General features: G+C 38.0%; 1 protein-coding gene and 1 long non-coding RNA gene across 4 annotated transcripts in view; one reads left to right on the top strand and one right to left on the bottom strand.

Annotated features, from left to right (window-relative positions):
* Positions 1-21,557, bottom strand: part of NEDD4L (NEDD4 like E3 ubiquitin protein ligase) — a 343,050-nt gene that overhangs the window by 43,377 nt on the left and 278,116 nt on the right. The window contains exons 10-17 of one of the 3 annotated variants that reach the window (XM_032214568.1): positions 19,164-19,296; positions 17,887-18,060; positions 13,609-13,683; positions 10,234-10,293; positions 5,431-5,562; positions 4,023-4,142; positions 1,823-2,023; positions 479-556 (exon numbers count right to left, since the gene is read on the bottom strand). In XM_032214568.1, coding sequence (XP_032070459.1) covers positions 479-556; positions 1,823-2,023; positions 4,023-4,142; positions 5,431-5,562; positions 10,234-10,293; positions 13,609-13,683; positions 17,887-18,060; positions 19,164-19,296 — 973 coding nt within the window. The remainder of the gene's footprint in view (positions 1-478; positions 557-1,822; positions 2,024-4,022; positions 4,143-5,430; positions 5,563-10,233; positions 10,294-13,608; positions 13,684-17,886; positions 18,061-19,163; positions 19,297-21,557) is intronic. The other 2 variants (XM_032214569.1, XM_032214570.1) reach the window with 2 other exon arrangements.
* LOC116506702 lies at positions 7,749-11,154 on the top strand. Its single transcript, XR_004255065.1, has 3 exons — positions 7,749-9,166; positions 9,456-9,666; positions 10,717-11,154. It is a non-coding gene; the product is annotated as an uncharacterized LOC116506702 (long non-coding RNA).

Below are 21,557 nucleotides of genomic sequence, written 5' to 3' on the forward strand. Positions count from 1 at the left end.
ATGTTATGAAAACAGCCATCATCTCATACCGCGAGTAGTGTTGTTCCTTCCAATTAAATCCTTTTAATGGTTTTTGATGGTTATGATGGCTACTACTCAAAACAAAAGCATTTACTTGAGAAGTAGCCTTCATAAATGCAGGACCTGCAAAACCATAAACTTTACTTTATGGGTACTTTGCCATGTTGTATGGTGGAGAAAGCTCAGAGGAACCTATCTGTTCACAGTGAAGCTTTTTAGTGTTGCAAACAAATCAGACTATCGCCATGATTATTCAAACCACACACACACACACACACACACACACACACAAAAACACACACACACTCTTCTCTCTTTCTCTGTCCTAACTGTGGGACCTTCCAGGTAGGTATAACTCAACAATTCTGTGGTGCACCCAGGTATGGAAAGGTTGCTCAACTACATTTGCAACATGCAAAATGTTGTATATTTCAAAAAGTTCAGTGTGGATACTTACAGGAAGGGGGCCCAAGTCATTTGGGTTTAAAGCCGCTTTTGACCGTAAGTGAACTGGAAATTTCAGTCGGGGATCTTCCTGAAGAGATAAGCAAACTGTTGTAAGAACATCCTTACTGAAGTTACATCTTTATTAAGGCCTATGATACTGAACTTCCTCCCTCCCTCCCTCCCTCTCCACTTAGATTTCAGAAAGTATAATTTTTTTTGCAGCAAAATATTTAACATTACTTCTTTTGCACATCAATGCAAGCAACTAACATGCAGCCCTTTTCAAGAGACCGTGATATAGTTACTTTTTCAGTAAATTAGGTTAGAGATGACTTCATTTACCAGAAGATTGTATAGCAAACTGTTTCTTTTTCTCCTATTATCTGCAGAAAAGTTGGAAGAGAGGCACTGCATTATGCCTTGGCTGGGATCCTGACAAAACTCTAAGGGAAGAGATTTCTACAGCAATGAGCAGAATCAAGTTATTCTGATCTCATGCAGCCACATTTAAATATTAGATATGTAAGAGAGCCAATTTGGTCTAGTGGTTAAAGCTCCTGGGTAGAAATCGGGAGACCGTGAGTTCTAGTCCTGCCTGAGGGATTATTAAATACTTTCTTTAATTGTTAACTGACTCATCTCATTGCTCCTTATTCTACAGGCATGTGAAGAGCCATATATGAGTTAAAATGAAAAATCTCAGATTGTCCTGTATGTTTCTTAAGACAAGGAAACATATAGGACACTTGCTTCTCTTTTATATTACTCCAAAATGCTATGCATTATGATGTAATCTTTTATTTGCTGTTCGAAATGATGAAAAATTGAATTTTTTTTTTGCCAAAGTATGATTTTATGTAGGAAAGAGAAGAAGAGAATGACCAGATGCAAGGGGAATAGACTCAGTTAAAGTAGCAATAAGTGAATTGTGGGAAAACTGAAGGACCAGATTATGGACAGACCATCATAGAGAAAGCCTGTCTACATGATTGCTGAGAGAGAATGACTTTATGACATATAATCAGTCAAATCAAATCAATCAATGATTTGGGGCACAATGGCAGATATTTAAACTATTGTAAACTGAATCCATGACAGGAAAAACCCTATTGAAACTTGTTACCAGAAAACAAAAACTAGCAAATTACAAAAAAATAATAATGATCAACCATCCCCTCTCCAGCCTTCACTAAAAGAGATTACCGGTACATTTTAAAAAATAAATAAGTTGTCTAATAATTGTGTAGACCCGATCTTTTGGTTGTCTCCTGCTTAGCAACAATGTGAAAGTAGTATTTCCCCCTTCTCCTATCAACCCACTTCCACACACCAAAGGAATGAAAGTTCATCGTACCCATGTTGTGGTCTTAGTGTTGTGATCAATGAAAAAAGGTCTGCCGTTGGGTGCTATTCGCATCTCCCAGCCAGGAGGTAAGAAACTCTGTGTCAATTTATGCTGTGGTTTTGGAGAATTATATGGAGATGGTTGAGGAGACTGTGGATTAGAAAGGGTGTCCTTCACGGCTCTTCGCACAGGAGAGTCCTTGAGAAGTCCCTAAAGAAGAAAGAGATGTTAAGACAGCTACCACTTTGGGGTGCAGCGTGAATGACAATGAGCAGCATCACAGCCTACTCTGATTAACCATTAAAACGATTCCACCATTACAATGCCTGGAAAAGAAAACACCTTCTATTTTCCATTGAAGGCAATGAAATTTCCTAAATTATTAGAACATCATTTGAAAATTTCCTATTCATACCAATTTAGCACTGAACGTTGGGTATGGAATCTATGGGATTTAAGTTGGTAACAGTTTTAAGAAAGATGAAGTATCAGGCTCTTGGATATTTGGTTGCTCTGTTTTGTAGCTTCCCTATTTTACAATACAGGTAGACCTCACTTAATGGCCATTTGTTCAGTGACTGGCACTGAATGAAAGTTTTGACCAGCCTTCAAAGTTATGGCCACTGCAGCACCACCTGCAGATATATGATCAAAACTCAGACATTTGGCAGCTCACCCATATTAATGACCACCCATATTAATGGTGTATTAGAGAATAGAGAGAATTCTTTATTGGCCAAGTGTGATTGGACACACGAGGAATCTGTCTTTGATGCATATGCTCTCAGTGTACATAAAAGACACAAAAGACACATTCGTCAAGAATCATAAGGTGATTTACACTTAATGATAGTCACAGGGTACAAATAAGCAATCAGGAAACAATCAATATCAATATAAATCATGAGGATACAAGCAACAAAGTTACAGTCCTGCAGTCATAAGTGGGAGGAGATGGGTGATAGGAACGATGCTATACTAATACTAATACTAATAGAAGGGGGTCAAACTATTCTCCAAAGTACTTGAAAGCAAGACTCGAAGCAATGGATGGACACTAATCAAGGAGAGAACCAACCTAGAGCAGCGAAACAGGCAGAGACCGGAGGGAGATAAGTGGATGGTTTATTAAAGCACTGCAGAAAAAACAGTTACTGTCAACCTGTCTTCCATTGAGGACCTATACACTGCACGAGTCAAAAAGAGGTCTGGAGGACCTTCCCAGATGCATTAGTCCCTCCCCACCCAGACAAAGGGGGAGGGGACCTCAGGCAACAAAGACCAGTCGCCAGAATCCCATGACAGTGATGACAAGGGTGAAAAGGCCTTGCCTAAAGGTTCTCCTAATAAATGACTAGTTTTGTATTGAAACTTGGCTCAATACTTATGAATCAATTAGGGCATTTTTAGGAAACCTGACAGACAGTCAGATCTAAGCTTTGTTTGAGTTATAGCTGAACTTTACCCCTCCCCTCAGTCTGTGTCATAAATCACATTCCCCAATGAGGTGCACCCCTCCCAAGCCTGCTGCAGTTATCTGAGATCCATCTTTAGCTGAAAGTATGCGTGGAATGCATACCCCCCCACTTCCCTCACTATGGCAACTTTAGGAGTTGACAGATGAAAACTTCAAATTAAAAGAAGGACCAAAGTCAGTCGCTATACTCTACTAGGGGCCTGTTGGAAGAGCCAGGTTTTTACAGCTTTATGAAAGTACATCAGGACTGGGGCCATGCTAACCCCAGGAAGGAGACTATTCCATAGGAATTGCATCATACAGCTCTTAGAAATCAAGCCTTAGCTTGTCAAACAAATGGAAACAACATTGAAAGTAAAAAAAAAAAAAATCAAATGTGAAACATGATATTCCAAAACCGAAATACACACAGAAGGCACCAAAATGTGTAGAACATTTCTAATACAACGAGTTTACAAGATGTGAAGGAATATCGGAAGATGAATGTATTAAGGGTGAAGGGAGATAATCGTCTGGAGAAGCAATCCAATCTTAAATTGTTAAATGTGGCAAAGTAGTCAGAACCAGCAAGTGTAATCTTACAAAACAAAGACAGGTACAAATATGTCTGAGATACAAAAGAGACATTGTAAAGCTGGCGGGAGGACAGAAATGGTGAGGAGAATTAATGAGATGGGAAGAATGGAAACTCAAGAGGCAAACAAGCCCGGTTTGGGGAAAAGAACTTCTCACCTCAAGCGGTGCAGATAATGTAACTGTGGGAGTACTGAGGCTACGAGGCCGTCTTATCTGAGGCTCGCTTAGATGGTTGTTACTGTTTGATGTTGACCCAGAAGCACCATCTTCAGCAAGCTATATTAGAGGCAAACACAAGTTAGCTACAGGTTACGACTTCCTGTACCAAAAACTAAACTATGGTATAATAAAGGATGTCTGAAATCAATAAATCATGATTAACACTCCTTACTCATTCCCGCTTTCCATAAAGCATTCCAGTGGTGGGCATTCCAATGGGGGAAATATACTATAATTGGAACAATCTACCATATGCATCCCAATATAGTTATTTTACTGGCATTTTTGAATGAGTTTTTTTTCTCAGACTGGAGATGGCATGAATGGCTGTTGTCTTCTGCCTGCCCCACAGAAGCTTCTATTTAGAAAGCCATTCATGACGATGTGCTTGAACCAGTCTTTTGTCTATTAATCAAAATTTGGAAAAAAAACTCCAGTTATATACTGTTACCTATAAGTTCCCTTAATTGGTGTACATGCAGACTTGTTTAGGTAATCTCCTTCTAGCAGTTTCCTCTATTTCAGGGGTGTCAAACTCATGTTGCTATGTTGTCATCACATGATGTATTCCCCCTCTTCGCTAAACCGAGGTGGGCATGGCCAGCCTGCGGACCGCGGGTTTGACACCCCTGCTCTATTTCTATGATCCTAAATTATTGTCTATGTGCCTTTCCATGTTCCTGGATAAATCATTGACATTTTTATTTTGTTTTATTTCTTGGCTTAAGAGGTTCAATGGTGTTAATCACAGATAGCTATGGAAATGCAAGAATTAGTAACTTAACATCGAGGTTTGAAAAGGACGGCTTTGGAATGGAGATTTATTCGAAAATTCTGTTCAATTTGATCTCATGTTTAATGCTGCTAAACTGTAATTAAAGGAGCGGGTTAACTCCAGGGAGGGAAGAAGTGCAGCTTGGAGCTAGCTCCTGTTTGTTAATTGCAATTAACAATGTTATAGCCCCAGGAAATTGCAATTTCACTCACTGCAAGCTGACAACTAAAGCTTCATTGAAGTGAGCAGGGAAAGAGAAATCTGCTTTTAATCATCTGATTGTAAGTCAGAACATGGTCTTGCATCGCCCACTTCCCTACTATCAATAGTGTGGATGTTAAAGGTGGGCTTGCGTTATGCTGCAGATCTGCCAAAGTTTGATGTGCATGAGATCTGGCATTGGCCCTGCGCCATAGCAGATTCTGCCATAGCTAATGCACATCTCTTTTCACTGAGAGATAATTATTTCATCAGAACCTGTCCTCCCCCGTAGTTTTCATCTGGAATCGGAAAGAACTGCAGATGATTATCAAGATCTCACTGGTTTGCTGGAGGAGAAGAAGTTCATACCTGCACGACAGGACGAGTCCAGGTTGTAGTGCGATTGTTATGATTGACATAATAAGTACGGCCCTTAGCATCTTTCCTCTCTTCCCAGCCTGAAGGTAAGCCCGGTGTAGTATGAACATAGGCCACCGATGGCTGTTTATGCAAGAAATTACCATAGCGTTAACTTTGTGGCAGTGAGTCATTCTTACAATCAGTAATTGCAACAGAACAACTGAGAAGGTATGTGTTGGCAGAGCCCTTCCTTAAAAGGGTCACTTGCAGAAAAATAAAGATTCAGTTTTAATCACAAAAGCAAGGTTAGCACATTCACAAGTAGATAGATAGCAAGGCACTGAGATTCACAGAAGCTGTAAATGCTGTCTAGTTTGACAGAGGTAATCGCCATTTTATCCTCGCTGAAGATGAGATCTGTTCATTAAAGGTAGACAATCAAAGGAACAGAAGAATTTAAAAAGCCTAGACACAATCAGTGCACAAATACTTGGAGGACTGAGAACAAAGACAGTTAAAAAAGCTTTTACACTTTAAATGCTGAAAAACTGACTTCACTTGCTTCCCTAAAACGGTACCAATCAGAAAAAATGGTCCCTAGTGGTTTATTGTTAGTGACTTTGGCTAGGTCACAAGCTGTGTAGTCTTCATTTCAAAGACATCAGTTCATTACTAAACCGACAGGCTCATTATATTGTTTAATATATTAAATTAGAAATTTCCAACCCTTTGAACATTTTTCTTTAAAACCTCCTGCTAATGGCTGCATCCCCTTTGAGCATTTTGATGTCATTAAATATGATTTAAATGTGACTTCCATTAGGAATAACTGTCCTATAATGATCAACCTTGGAATCTAGGATTCTCAAGTTGCAACATTTTGCCCTCGTTTGCACAACGAATCCCGAAATAACTGGAAGATTGAGAGTCGCCATTGCTAATATTGACAAATAAGATATGCAATGCAATGTGCCATGAGATTCTGCCTGGACAAGAACAATAAGAGTCGTGGTGGCACAGTGGTTAAAATGCAGTACTGCAAGATACTTCTGCTGACTGCTAGTTTTGAGTCCCCCTAGGCTCAAGATTGACTCAGTCTTCCATCCTTACTAGGTCAGTAAAATGAGGACCCAGAGATTGATGGGGGAATAGGCTGACTCTGTAAACTGCTTAGAGAGGGCTTTAAAGCACCATGAAGCGGTAAATGTCTATCTGCTATTGCTACTGCTAATAAACCATATAAATATACATCCGTACACGCATGATAGAAGCCCTATATTTATATACACTAAGAAATGGGTACACATTTCATGACTTCATATGAATATATGCACACATACATGGTTTTTTTTTAGAAGTTAATGAAACTAATAGGAGCAAAGGATTGAAGTTGAACAATCTTTAAACATACTAAATATGCTTGTGGTTTTAACGACACACTAAAAACGTGGTTACTTACGTAGATTACAAAATGTGATAAAAAATACTCCCCTTTCTTTCTTCAATGTTAAACATTACTTTGAAATTTTGACAATCTCTGATTCAAAGAGGTCATTGCTATAAAATAATAGCAGGCCATGATTATTAAAGCTTGCGATCTTTATATGGAAAGAACAGCTTGAAATAATTTCTCATACACGAGATGAACAAAAATTGCTGTTTTTTTTTACATAATGATGCACTGATACACATTTGCTAGAAGGAAAGCAAACATTTTTAAAACTCCTTTTAAAAAAAAGTGGTGAAGGAGAAATGTTTCCTGGTTTGTAAAAACATGAGATTCTTTTAAAATGAGGAAAAAAAAATCTGAGATTAAAAAGAAAACCTAGGAAAATGGGTTACTCAGTGACATCAAGTACAGTGTATTAATAGAACATTGTCAGAGTGTGTTAAATCAGTTTGAAAGCCAAACCAACTTTATTCTCAGGTGACATCTCATTTTTATGCCTAGGCTTTTGTTCCAAAACCGACTCGGCTGACTTGAAAATCCCCCTAATTTTAACTAAATTTTTGCAAGTGGAAAAATATTGTCGGGGTGCTCTGAGGCCTCAGGATGCTCTAGAACTGGTATGTCAAACTCTATTTCATTGAGGCTGCATCAGGGTTGGGTTTGACCTCCGGGGGATGGGTGGGCGTCGCCAGGGCGGGCATGGCCAGCGTGACATCACTTGTGCTGGGGGGGCCCTGCGATGGCTCGACCAGTCTGCCAGCGAAAAAGGGCTCCTGAGCTCCAATTTTGGCTGCGACACCCTCCTGCAATCCTCTGCCAATGAAAATGGAGATGGCGGGTGGGGGGGGGGATGGACACGTGGCTTTCATGAGCTCCGTTTTCACTGGCAGAGGCACTACAAGTTGGTTCTTCACTGTTTCCACAGCAGCTCCGTGGGCCTTGAGTTTGGCTGCTCTAGAACCCTTCTTTCTGTCACAAAGCATGCCCATTGTTGCCTAACCCATGACTATGCTCCAGCAATAGTGGGTTAGGAATAGGAGGTGTTAAGAGATACCAATTTGTCCACCATCACTGAGGAAAATGCATGTGACTGCATTCTGCTCGCATAGTATGAAATATCACAACATTTTTGTTCTTCTAGATTATGAAATTGTGATAAGATAGGTGGTCAATAAATCAAATAAATAAAACACTTTTTAAAAACAACAGTGGAACTTGTTATCACAACTTTACCCTTCCTTCTTCCTTTCTTTAGATTTGGCAGGAAATTATTAAACCATTTAACTGGGTATATTCCAACATAGCCTTGTTTTCTAGTTCTCCCTCAAATTGAGTCATATTTTTTTTACCTTGGATTGTAACATAAATTTGGTAAATTTAGAACATTTTTGTGCAGGTAAGCCTCTCCTCATCCTATGGCCTTCTCTGATAGCTGATAGCTATGGAAACCACGGTAAATTGATCCATAATTGACTAATCCTACTGTATCATATAACAATGCAGAGAAGGTTCAAAGTGGAAAATATTCAATGCAGGAAAATTGACTAGCTTTAATTGACTTTCAAAATCTGTAGTTTAAAATGCTGACGAGACTTCAATAAACAGATTAGTACGGAAGAGAAACAATGTCTGTTTGGAATAAAATAAATTATTTGTTATTCAAATGAGAGTGCCTTCATGGAGTGTTTTTCCCCCCAAAACATGTGACACCAAGAGTAAAAACTACTTTTTAATAACAAGACATTTTCCCTGATTCTTTCTATTATCATTACTCCTCTTTTATAACATAGACAATGAGGATACTGGCTCCTTGTTTTCTTGGCATCTCTATTCTTGAAGAACAACAGCTGAAAACAATTGCAATTAGTTCTGATTATTTTCATTAGTTGTTTGTGTATTACTGGTGGATGTCTGTTGGATTTTTGCAATAATCTGATTTATAAGTTTTTGAGTCTGGGAAATAGGGTAGTGCAAAGCACTTGAAGTAGGTGGTTTGCAAAACCTGCCAGCACAAATAAAGCATCTCTCTCCAAATAATTAAACCTTTTTTGTTTTGCAAGGCTCTTATATTTACTTTGAAAGAAGTTAATGTTTGCCTTCACATGTGTGTGCATGCTTCACTTTGTTGCTGGTCCTCGTAGAAAAGCTGAAGGAGGTGTGGGCATGCATGATAAGTTCAAACAACCCAGACCGGGCAGTTGTACCAGTTGCAAGACGGTTGGTTTAATAATTTAAAGGTTTGCGCTAATACATGTTGCAAACCACTTACTTTAAATGCTCTATGCAACTTCATTGGTAAGAGCCAAGTATATTTCTTCAAATTTTGTTTAAAGAATTTTCTGCCCCCTTTCTGTTGTCTACAAATTGACATTCCTGTTTGGTTGCAATTATCCATTCCTACTTTGCTATATTTTCTGCTTGATTCGAATGAGAAAAACTCACACAAGTGCATCTCCACTAAGTTAAAACCAGAGATGGGATAATTACTTGCTCATTAGGTAATCGACAGCTTGTGAGGGTAAGTTCTACTCCACCTCTAATTTTTCTGTATGTATGCACAAACAGATGATTCTTTGCCTTTCAGTTATTTCAGAAGAAGCTGGGAAGCAACGTTTTAATAAACTTTCAAGATGCCACAGTTGGAGGAAGAGAAGAGAACTGGCTATCAGAAGTAACACCCATGGGAAATATCCAATTAGATATTGAGTATGTTTCTGTAGCAGGTGGCTGAACAACTACAGAAGATACTGAAGCTGGGAGAATGGTGAGAAGATGCAATGTATTTCACCACCAAGGTATGAAAATGTGTCTATGGAGATTCTCAGTCATCTGGGCCATGGTTATCCTAACGGTGCTTTTTCAAAAGGCAACTGGACTTCGATTGTCTTTCCTTGAAGATGTTTTGCTTCTCATCCAAGAAGCTTCATTCTTCAGAACTGAAGAAGCTTCTGGATGAGAAGTGAAATGTCTTCAAAGAAAAACAAAGGAAGTCCAGCTGCCTTTTGAAAAAAAAAAGCACTTTTGGGCTATGGAAGTATGGTATCTGTAGAGTTGAACAAGTAGAGAATCTGTGCCCAATCTAAAAGCTGAAGCATCTCCAGCAAACCCACCAAGGCCAAAATGACAAGAGGAGCAAGGTGACGCCATCACGCAAATGCCACACCTGCCCACTTGCCTTCCAACGTTTGATACAAGTATTTTCATCATGACATCACAGGTGTTTTGTCACTTGCTCTGTTTTGTCCCCATCCATCCCTGACACTCTGAAAGACTGTTATTCTGACAACAGAGGGAAAAGAAGAGAGATTTGAATAAGAGAGGAGGAGAATGGTATAGATTTGGCTGGATAAAAGTATCATTACCGTCGAATCTTCACCCCCAGTGACCGTGGAAGAACGAAGTCTTCTAGAAGGGCCACTCTGCTGTTAAATAATAATAATTGTTATAGTTAAGGGATGAGCAATACGCTAATTTGAAATAATGGCATCTTGATTAACATTTTCATCTTCATTTTATAGCATAGAATAGCAGAAAGGTCTATATCTATCTATCTCTATCTATCTATCTATCTATCTATCTATCTATCTATCTATCTATCATCTATCTATCTATCTATCTATCTAATCTAATCTAATCTAATCTAATCTAATCTAATCTAATCTAATCTATCTATTTAGCCACATCATTCTATTGCCTATCTACATACTAGCCCTCACTAAATATGTAGAGACTGCAAATCACAGAATTCCTTGCTACCATAGTGGATGGGTATGTATATATATAGAGCAGGCACCAGAAAAGAGAAGGCAATGTGTCCATGATCATGAATTTTTTCTCCCCTGCAGAGGACACCAAGACAGTACCTACAATAGGAGCGTGAACAATTAAATGAAGCAAGTTGGATTTGGCCACAGCAAATGCAAAGATTTTGGTAGAATCAAGCTGAAAAAGAAGAAGCTGAGTGTGATGATTTCCCCAGAAAAAAATAAATCATAATAGAACACAGAAGAACAAGGGGGAAAAAAATCTTAGCTGCTAAAAGGAGAAAAATGCTGTGCAGTTTTTTTTTAAAAACTGTTCGATCAAATACAGGAATCCCAGATTATAATAATGAAGAGTATATTCTTGCCCGTGAAATTTGCCCCAGGTTAATACGAAATTTGGATTCCCAGAAAAAAATCCTTGCAGAAACAAGATAGAGTAACTGAACAAAGCATGTTGCAGTATAATTTTCATATGGATTAAAGTGAGGGAAGACATATTGAGGACTACAGCAAAGCACCCAATCTAGAGATTCAAGCCAGAGACCTAATTAAGAATTACCCAAGACCTACGTGCAACAGAGAATTTTTCAAGTTTGCACAGAAAGAGGAATGCGCAAATGTTTCTTTCATCCATATCTGATGTGAACCAGCCTTATCTTTTCTATCTAGGACAACATCTGCTCCACTTCAAATGTTGGACTGCAACATATATCAGCTCAATTAGCACTGAACCACAATAAACAGGTTCAATGGGATTGAGATTCAAACCATGTTGAAGTAGATCACAGAATACTCTATTATTGTTGTTGTTGTTGATGATATTTTGTATAGTATTTTGTTTTGTTATTTGTATTGTACCGGTGAACTCCAAAGTTACCCAAAGCATATAAAATATGTGTTTCAGGATAAAATATACATAGCAATGACTATTTCTTGATGAAACATTTTCAAAGATACATACACTGAAATTTTGTATCTTTTCTTTTTTTTAAAGAAAATAACTAGAGTGGAAAAACTCTTTTTCAAGGGTGACATACACATTTTAAATACATCCCTAAATAAAAAGGAAACGGGAGAGCCTGGATTTGAAAATGGATTGATGCAAAAATGATGACAGCAAGCTGCTCAATTGGGCTTATTTGTAGGAGAAGAGCAAGCAAGCTAGCTGGCAGAGTTAAACATGTCATTAGCTAAGTGTCCTTAAATTGTCACAAATGATTCAAGTCCAACCTCTCTTAAATTCCATTGATCTTATCAGGCACCAATTTAGTACTGAACTTCAATTGACCAGATTCTTGTGTATAATTTTGAATAAAGCTTCTGCCCCTCCACCCCCACCCCGTTCTTCTTCTACCATTTCTAGATATGGTTTTTCGTAGTAAGCAAGAAGTTATTTTATTTTGTGTTTGCAAAATCAGCTTGATGGATAGGCATTTCCTAAAATAGGCCCACACTGCCATTATGTGACCTGGGGGTGGGGGTGGGGGGGAATTATCCCCAAAATAAAATGTGGTGCCTCCAGCCCCAGGTGAAATAAAGCACAATTAATGGTGTTCATTTTAGAAGGAGAAAAGCAAAGGAAAATTCAAACGAATCAACCATTTAAAACAATTCTTTAAATCGCAAAAGATCCCAACTCCAGTATTGTGGAATTAGAGATAGGAAGGGCCTGGAACATAAATGGAAAAATTGGGGGAAAACCCATCCCCCCCTCAAACAGTTTTTTTGGGGGGGAACCCAGAAAAAAACAATTTTTCCCCGATTTTCCACTTTTATTCCAGGCCACTCTACATGGAATACATAAGATTTTTTTTTTTAAAAGATACTTTTTAGATGGTTGACAGGCTTCATAAAGTTTGACAGAAAAACTCTTTAGAAATGTTCTTTCTGCCTCTTTACAAATTCCCTTATCAATATCCCCGTTCCTTATAAGCTCTCTTGAGACCATATCCTGAGTCCCCCCTCTCTAGCCGATTCCTACATTTCTATCTTTGCAGAAATGACTAAAGGTAAAGATTCCCCTCGCACATATGTGCTAGTCGTTCCTGACTCTAGGGGTGGTGCTCATCTCCTTTTCAAAGCCAAAGAGCCAGCACTGTCCGAAGAAGTCTCTGTAGTCATGTGGCCGGCATGAGTAAACGCCGAAGGCACACGGAACGCTGTTACCTTCCCACCAAAGGTAGTTCCTATTTTTCTACTTGTATTTTTACATGCTTTTGAACTGCTAGGTTGGCAAAAGCTGGGACAAGTAACAGGAGCTCACTCCGTTATGGGGCGCTAAGGATTCGAACCGCTGAACTGCCAACCTTTCTGATCAACAAGCTCAGCGTCTTAACCACTGAGTCCTGCATCCCCTAGATTTTAACTACATTAAAATCACTAATCCAGAAGTGCCTGGTTTTTAATTGAAACCGCCTTCATTCATAAACATAAACCCATGGCTGACCTTCTTTTCATTTGGAAGCTAAGCAGGAATGGCCAATGGCCAATGTATTTGGGCCAACCCATTTCTGAACACTTTTTAAAACTGGACTGGAAATATTGTTGTATTATGGTGAAGATAAGTACATAATAGCCACCAGGAGTGGGAGCTCAACTCAAGGGCAACAATTTTTTGCACACATGGAAATACAGTACATTATACGGTTATTTAAATCATCACCATCCCAATGGGGAAAAAAAAACCACCAGCATTAAATTTCAAGGATGGCTGAGATCTGAGTCCATGTAGCGAAGTGATGATCTTACCATCACAAAAAAGATTTCTCCAGCCAGTAGAAAGAATATTTTTGCTACGCATTTATTGAAGTTAACTAGCCTTTTGATTAACCGCTCTTTCCTAGAACTGGGTATTGATAGCAAAAAAAAAACACAATAACTTTCCTATGCAGCCAAAAACATTTTAACACAAACGCATTCCTGAAATTTGCTAAACAAGCAAACAAAAACAACAGGCGAGGAATGTCTACTTACCAGTGATAAATGGGCCTGTTCAGCAACAGCATCAGTTACACTACAAGATCGCAACCTTGCAGAGGGATCTCTTTGCTGGAATTAAAAAATAAAAGATTGTTTTATATACATCTGACTGTCATTTTCTCCTGGCATCCTTATGTATGGTTACTTTAGCCTTCATTCAGCCCCTTGATAAGTTTACCTTTCTTCCAGCTAATAGGTTAATTTGCCCTTCTTTCGCTTTATTTGACTGACAGAAAACTTAAAATTTCCATTTCATGAACAAAACCTTGAATGCAATTTGAAATAGCAGAAATTTATAGATTATTAATTTATATGTTATATAAATTAATATAGTATTTGGAAGGAGCCGCAGTGGACAAGAAGGTAATGGTATCCTTATTGGAAATTTAATTTTCTCAAATGTGGGCGGACTGTTGATAGAACAAAATAAATAAGGTGGAAAGCTATTCATGAGTAAAAGAAAAAAAAAGATTATTTCATGAACATTCACTGTCTCCCATCTTCAGTGATTCCATTTATTATTTGAGGAACAACTGGGAACAATCTTCTGTATTTTCTAAGGATAGTACAGAGAAATAACTTAAAATCTTACGAAGCGCCTTGCAAGATTATGAAGATTCTTGCAAGATTGGTGAGAAATGTTTGCCTTTCAAGCATTTACGAAAAGTAACCTAAAATATGTGTTATATAGATCCCCAAGTAATTCACTCCTACCATACAACTGTATTAGAATAAGTTCATCGGAAGCCAGTTGTTTTCTAAATGGACTCATCATAGGAATATCCATTTAAGTGAAACTTCACAGCCCTCAGACAACAAAATAATCTTTTACGGAATGTTTTCTCTGAGGTTAATATCTTTATTTGTTGGAGGCCTGGTTTGTTAGCCAGATAAGATGTGAAATTGATCTGTTGCCTAGAAGGTCTTAAATGAAAGATCTTTGTAGGAAAAAGGATTTTCTTAGGAAAAAGCATAAATAAGCCTTTGTGAAATACACAGATCCCCCCGCCCCCAATATCAATGGGATCACAATGCAACATTAACAAAATCAAAGTGGAGATTTAGGAACGTCAAATTTATTTTGATAGATTTCATTTGGAAATTCGTATTACTGGAAAACTAGATCATCTAGTGGATTTGTTCTTAACTCTCCATTAGACCGAACTATTATAACTCTATAATCACAGCTATCATTAGAAGCTTGGTTAAGATGGAAATACATTTCCATTTCATTATTCAAATTCAAGGATAAATTTGCTCTATTAAATGTTTATCATATAAAGAACAGAGACAAATTCCAATGTGGTTCAGATTAAGCAGTCTATTTATCTTCATCTTCATAAATCATTTGAATAGTAGCAGGTTCATTATTTTTTAATTATAAAGAACATTAATTTTACATAAAGAATTTACATCTGGAAAGTCTTAAAAACTTTGGTACTGGGATTTAAGAGAGGAAACTTAATGAAACTAAGAATGCTTAAGAATTCCTTTTAAAGACATTTCAACAAATCATAAAGAAATGGTTTTGAAACGGCTGGAATAAATTAATAATTTACTCACAGCATAATTTTCCCATCATGCTGCATCATATTAATCTAAATCATTTTAGATTGAAATCATAAGCAAGTTTTGGTAGCAATGTCTAAAGTTTTTGATTAAAAGTTGATGAAATTGAGAAAATTTCACAAAATGTCTTTAAAGAGAATCCTGCAGTAAGACAGCTGTTTGAATTTCCTAAAGTACACAAAACAGAGCAAAAATGGAATACTTCCTAAAGTACAAAATTAAGAAATGAATTCAACTTAGATTATTAATAGCTAGGTTTTTTTCTTGCAAAGTACTGGACAAGGAAAGCACAACATTGGCTCAATGTGTAATTCACAATGTGGAAATGGCATTGAAGAAATAATTACCTCAACATTTTTTGTTAAAGAGATCCTCTAATAAAGAACAGGCTTACTCATACATGGACACTGTGTAGTATTGGTATTAATACAAGTTTTCCTTATATATTTATGCCCATCAACTCAAATGTCACTTTGGGTAATGTTTTTAGTCTCCTCAACTGTATTTGTTTTAACATTTTATACTCCTTTTTAAAAAAAAATTGTTCTTCATTATGGATTGCGTATTTTTGTTCTTTCATAATATTTAATTTGATAGAGACATTTGTTTAGAGTTTTTTCCCCCATTTTAGTTTTGAAAAAAAAAATTCCCACACTTTGGTTTCTTATTACAGTTACTTAAATGCTAAGAGGGCAAGATGATGTGCTGTCCCGTTAAATGTATAAATGACAATTGGCTATAAAACAGTGGTGGGTTATGACCGGTACGCCCCGGGAAAGGCTTACCGCTGTCTGCTGGGAGCACCAGGTACTGTTCCAGTACGGTGTTGTGGAGGGCCCACCCGCCCACCCTCGCTCCTTACCGGTATTTGAAGTTTTCGGGACTTCCATGCAGGTGCACGAAGCGCACGGCGCCTGCGCGACACTCCGCCAAGCAGCTGGAGTGTCACGAAGCGTCGCAGGCTGTAAGTATGCATGCGTGCGCTATGCGCATTCATGTGGTGGGAGCCCAGCCCGGTTGCAACGTACCGGTTGCACCGGGATCCGAAACCCACCACTGTTATAAAACCACTAATTAAAACTTTTTGACTGTTGTTTATAATTAAAACAGTCGAGTGCAATTCTTACACTCACTGTCGATGTTCATCCCAGCCTATTAATGCAATTGCTGAGTTAAGAAAGCAGGCAAAACAAACTTTTGATGCATTAACATAATTATCCCAATACACAGGTGTTAGTATAAATTTTCCAGTTGTATGCCACATTTATATATGAAAATAAATTGTTAAAATTATGAACGAAGATAAATCTACTTGTCCCAGGATAATAATTGCAGGATCCAATCTGGATGGGTCGGTCTCCGAGAGGAGAGGTTTATTTAAAGAAGTTCCCTGAGGATGGAGAGGTTCATCATAATGTGCAAATGGCACTGAAGAAAGAATTACCTCTACAATTTTTGCTTACAAGATCTTCTAATAAAGATTAGGCTCATTCATACATAGTATTAATTCATGTTTTCCTCATAGATTTATGACCATCAATTCAGTATGAAATCTCGGAAGACTAAACCTCTGGTCCCTGTGACCGACCGAGATTGGATTCTGTTAAAATTACTATATGAACATCTAAAATTAAATTTAAAAAAAGGAAATAAAATCCTACCTGCCTGTTGTTTATTTACTTATCTCAATGAAGCATTCAGAGAACTTCTACTTTGTTTGTCAAGTTCACTGAAGTTATGAGTAAGAATAAAATCTCTTCCCAATGAAATCACAACACATATTTAATAGCATAAATATTATTACTCAGTTATGGTCTCTACTCAAAAGTAGGCTCACTGGATTTGGATCAAAATTGCTTTGACTTATTTGCTCAATTCAGTGTTTCACAACCGTGACAGATTTAAGATGTATGGACTTCAACTCCCATGATTGAATGGGAATTCTGGGAGTTGAAGACAATACATCTTAAAGTTATATAACTTAAAGTTGTTTAGAACAACAAAGATGATTAGGGGACTGGAGGCTAAAACATATGAAGAACAGTTGCATGATCTCGGTATGTCTAGTTTAACGAAAAGAAGGACAAGGCGAGACATGATAGCACTGTCCCAATATCTCAGGGACATTGCCACAAAGAAGAGGGAGTCAAGCTATTCTCCAAAGCACCTGAGGGTATAACAAGAAGCAATGGGTGGAAACTAATCAAGGAGAGAAGCAACTTAGAACTGAAGAGAAATTTCCTGACAGATAGAACAATTAATCAGTGGAACAACTTGCCTTCAGAAGTTGTGAATGCTCCAACACTGGAAGTATTTAAAAAGATGTTGGATAACCATTTGTCTGAAGTGGTGTAGGGTTTCCTGTTTAGGCAGGGGTTTGGACTAGAAGATCTCCAAGGTCCCTTCCAATTCTGTTATTCTATATTCTTTTTTCTAAGTTGCCAAGGTTGAGAAACACTGGCTTACTTAAATCACTGAATTCTGTGGAAACTGCCCTCAGGGTAAGTATACTTTGCACCATAATCGTGATGCACTGTAGAATGGTCCAATAATTTCCATGAAACTAAGAGGAACAATACTCCCTTGTAGCCTGAAGCACCATGTCCACACACCATTACCAGTTGTGTTGACTCTGAAGTAAGTTCTACAAATCACAATGAGCATGTTAGCAGAGCAGTAAAAAGAAATGTTCGAGTCTCTTACAATCATAGAAGAGAGTTGTTCCCCATTTGAATCAGGAGTGATCTGAAGTCTTCTACTCAATTCCTCAGAGAATTCCTGAGGGCTGGTCCGAGAAACAGGGGAAGCAGGCGGAGGGGGCAAGGTCAGGCTTAAGGAATCACTTGTGTTCACTTCTTCAGAAATGGTTTCCCATGGCTGAGAAAAAAAAGTATCAACAATAAATATACCAATCTTCTCTACAATTTGCTTGGCTATCATCAATCTTCTATATATTAAAAAAAAGGCTGTGTGTATGTATCTTCCAGCATAACTATGGAATGCCTAGAACTATTTCAACCAAACTTGGTACACAGATGATTTACTCTTTGGAAAAAAATACTATAGGGGTAAGACACCCCTAACACTCTTCGTGTGTGTGTGTTCTGCTAAGATACAGCCTGTTGTGCTGTACTGCCATACTGGCTTCTACTGTACAGCACAATGGAATTGCCATGGTAAAGGCTTCACAGTACACCACAAGTGGGATCCCTCTGGTAAGGGGGAACATCCAACATTAGAAATTACGTTTGGTTCAGACATTTCCCTCCTATAAATAAATACCCTGGCAATGCTGGGTTATCAGCTAGTTAAACCTAAAAATCAATTATTTACCTGTAAGACTTAGAACACAATTAACCTCTGACAATCAGCGTTGGCTCTCTATATACTATACTTTGAGCATTATGTAGGACATTGTTTCTCAACCTTTGCAACCTTAAGATACAGTATATGGTCTTCAACTCCCAGAATTCCCCAGTCAGCAAGCATGCTCACTGGGGGATTCTGGGAGTTGAAGCTAAAGTTGTAAAGATTGAGCAACCTGGATACAGGGAGAAAAAAAATAAAGCTGGCAAGTAGAAAAAAGCAGGGTTCTTACAAAGGATGAAAAGTTGTCATCCTCCTTTTCATAGCCATAGATAGAAATCAAGGAAACTATGAGAGTTTAATTTATTTCTTATTTATTTATTTGCATATGTGCGAAGAACAATTTACATTGAACAGGGCACACACACACAGCGCGAGGTTTGTGAACCAGTAGTAAAACTGGCAGCAACCCACCCCTGATTTCAGCCCTACTTGTGGTACAAATTTATATTTGAAAACTACGAGTCCAAATTAAGCCATTTTAAAGAGTCATTTTGGCTTAAGTCATGAGAAACCAGGGTGGTACAGAAAATTTAATAAGGTAATAAATAAACAAGTGAGTACATTCAGTTGGCCAAAACTATTAAAAGATCAGTTTCAAATCCTGCACGTACTTCAGGGACATCAACACTGTCCAGGGGCTCAGGGTCCAAATCCTCACTAATGTGTCTCCTTGATCGAAACCTTCGGTGGGCAGCCTCCTGGTTTATCTGCCTGATGTTATTGTCAGATTCAGAAGCCACATCCCTAAAATGTCAATGGTTGGTGAAAGAAACATGAGTCAGAGAAGGAAGAAAGACATCATTAGCTGAAATACTTCCAAGTTAACACAAGCGTGCGCACATGCACGCACACACATACACACACACAAACACTGAGCTATTAAAATGTCAGAGCCTCTCAAGTCTCTGCTGCATCAGATCCTTATTAATAATGGGAGACAAATGATAAATTATTTCTCAAAATCTCTGGCAATTCAAATTAAATAATGATCAGCTTGTCCTTCAACGCTTGTTGTCTCAAGCTATTAGCTTAATTTCAAAAATCAAAGCAGCAACCATTAAGAACGAGGTCCAGTATCCAAGCTGATACAGAACACATGTTGCCATGTATAATTTAAGTTCATCCTGTTGCCTTATTGATACAACTGTGTTTGTTGTGCATCCTCTTTAATTCAAGGGAAGATCATCTCATGCTCTATTGCTTTTTTCCCCCCTTTGATTTTTTTTTGAAGAAAATTGAATGTTTTAACTTACTACATCTTTAATAATAGTTCTGCATATGAAATAGAATCTCATGAATGATTTTTTCTGGGAATTTCTCACTCTCCTCCAAGATTTACTGGGTAAGTGGATAGTTGGGTGGCAATAGGAAACAATAGATGGTAAAAAATACAACCCTACAGTCACAAATACATATTTGTGTACTGGGTGATCACAATTATTTCATATAAACAACATTTGGACACAGTAAGTTTTATATCATATTTAAACTTTTCCCAATTGAATAAATAAAAAACCCACAATTTTGAAAATGATCCATAGATTACCGTCAGGCAACATGTTCTCTAAGCATACACTTCTCAGTTTGGTTCCTGGCATTCCCAATTAAAAGTTCACACAGAAAACTACATAAAACCAGTACTGGTATAAAACAGAATAGATACAGCTCAAGAAAAGTTCACAATTCCTCTCTTTTCTGTCTGGGTTTGACTGTACCAAGAATACGGTATCCAATTCTGGGCACTATAATTTAGAGAAGAAGTTATCAAAATAGAGGGCATGCAGAGGAGAGGAACCAAAATGATAGGGGCCTTTTGAAAAAGAAAACTTGGGATAAATGTTTGGCGGGGTTGAGTGTGCTTAGCCTGGAGAAGACTGTAAGGAGACATGGCAGTTGTCCTTAAGCTTCTGAAAGGCTATCATGTAGAAGGTGGGGCAGAATTGTTAAAATTTATTTCAGAAGATAGGAAAAAGAAACAGTGGATTTCAATTAGAAGGAAGGGATTTGGGTTGAATATCCAGGAAAAATTCTACTGACAACAGCTGTTTAGGACTTAAGAGATTGGTGGATTCTCTTTTTTAGAGGCTGGATGGTGTAGATCAGTGTTTTTCAACCTTTTTTGTGCAAAGGCACACTTTTTTCATGAAAAAAATCACGAGGCACACCACCATTAGAAAATGTTAAAAAATTTTAACTCTGTGCCTATATTGACTATATATAAAGTAATTCTCCCACGGCACACCTTACACTATGTCACGGCACACTAGTGTGCCACGGCACAGTGGTTGAAAAACACTGGTGTAGATGATAACCAAGGTCTCTTCCAAACCTCACATTTTATAATTCTAGAATTTCTAATGTGATACCTCATAAATATTTGTGACTATAATTCATATTATACCAGCTAGTATAGTCAATGAGGAAGAATATTGGAAGCTGTAGGTAAAACGACAAATGGAGCACACTCTATTGTGGAAAGCTGGAACCGATCATATCGGGCTCAAGAGAACAAAGGTATCCTTAAACAAAGTTGCATATTCAAAAACTTTTACATTAAATATATTCCATTCTTTTATTTCAATTCTTTTATTTGGTTTATTAACACTTCTATGCTTCAATTGGGGAGGAAAGCTATGGCAAATCTAGACAGCACACTAAAAAGCAAAGACATCACCCTGCCAACAAAAGTGCATATAGTCAAGGCTTTGGTTTTCCCAGTTGCAATGTATGGCTGTGAAAGCTGGACCATAAGGAAAGCTGAGCGCCAAAGAATTGAGGTCTTTGAACTATGGTGATGGAGAAGACTCCTGCGAGTCTCTTGGACTGCAAGGCGATCAAACCAGTCAGTCCTTGAGGAGATCAACCCTGACTGTTCTTTAGAAGGCCAGATCCTGAAGATGAAACTCAAATACTTTGGCCCCTTAATGAGAAGGAAGGACTCACTGGAGAAGAGCCTCATGCTGGGAAAGATGGAGGGCAAAAGAAGAAGGGGACGACGGAGAATA

This window comes from Thamnophis elegans, chromosome 3 (genome assembly GCF_009769535.1).
Source record: "Thamnophis elegans isolate rThaEle1 chromosome 3, rThaEle1.pri, whole genome shotgun sequence".
NCBI classification, from domain to species: domain Eukaryota; kingdom Metazoa; phylum Chordata; class Lepidosauria; order Squamata; family Colubridae; genus Thamnophis; species Thamnophis elegans.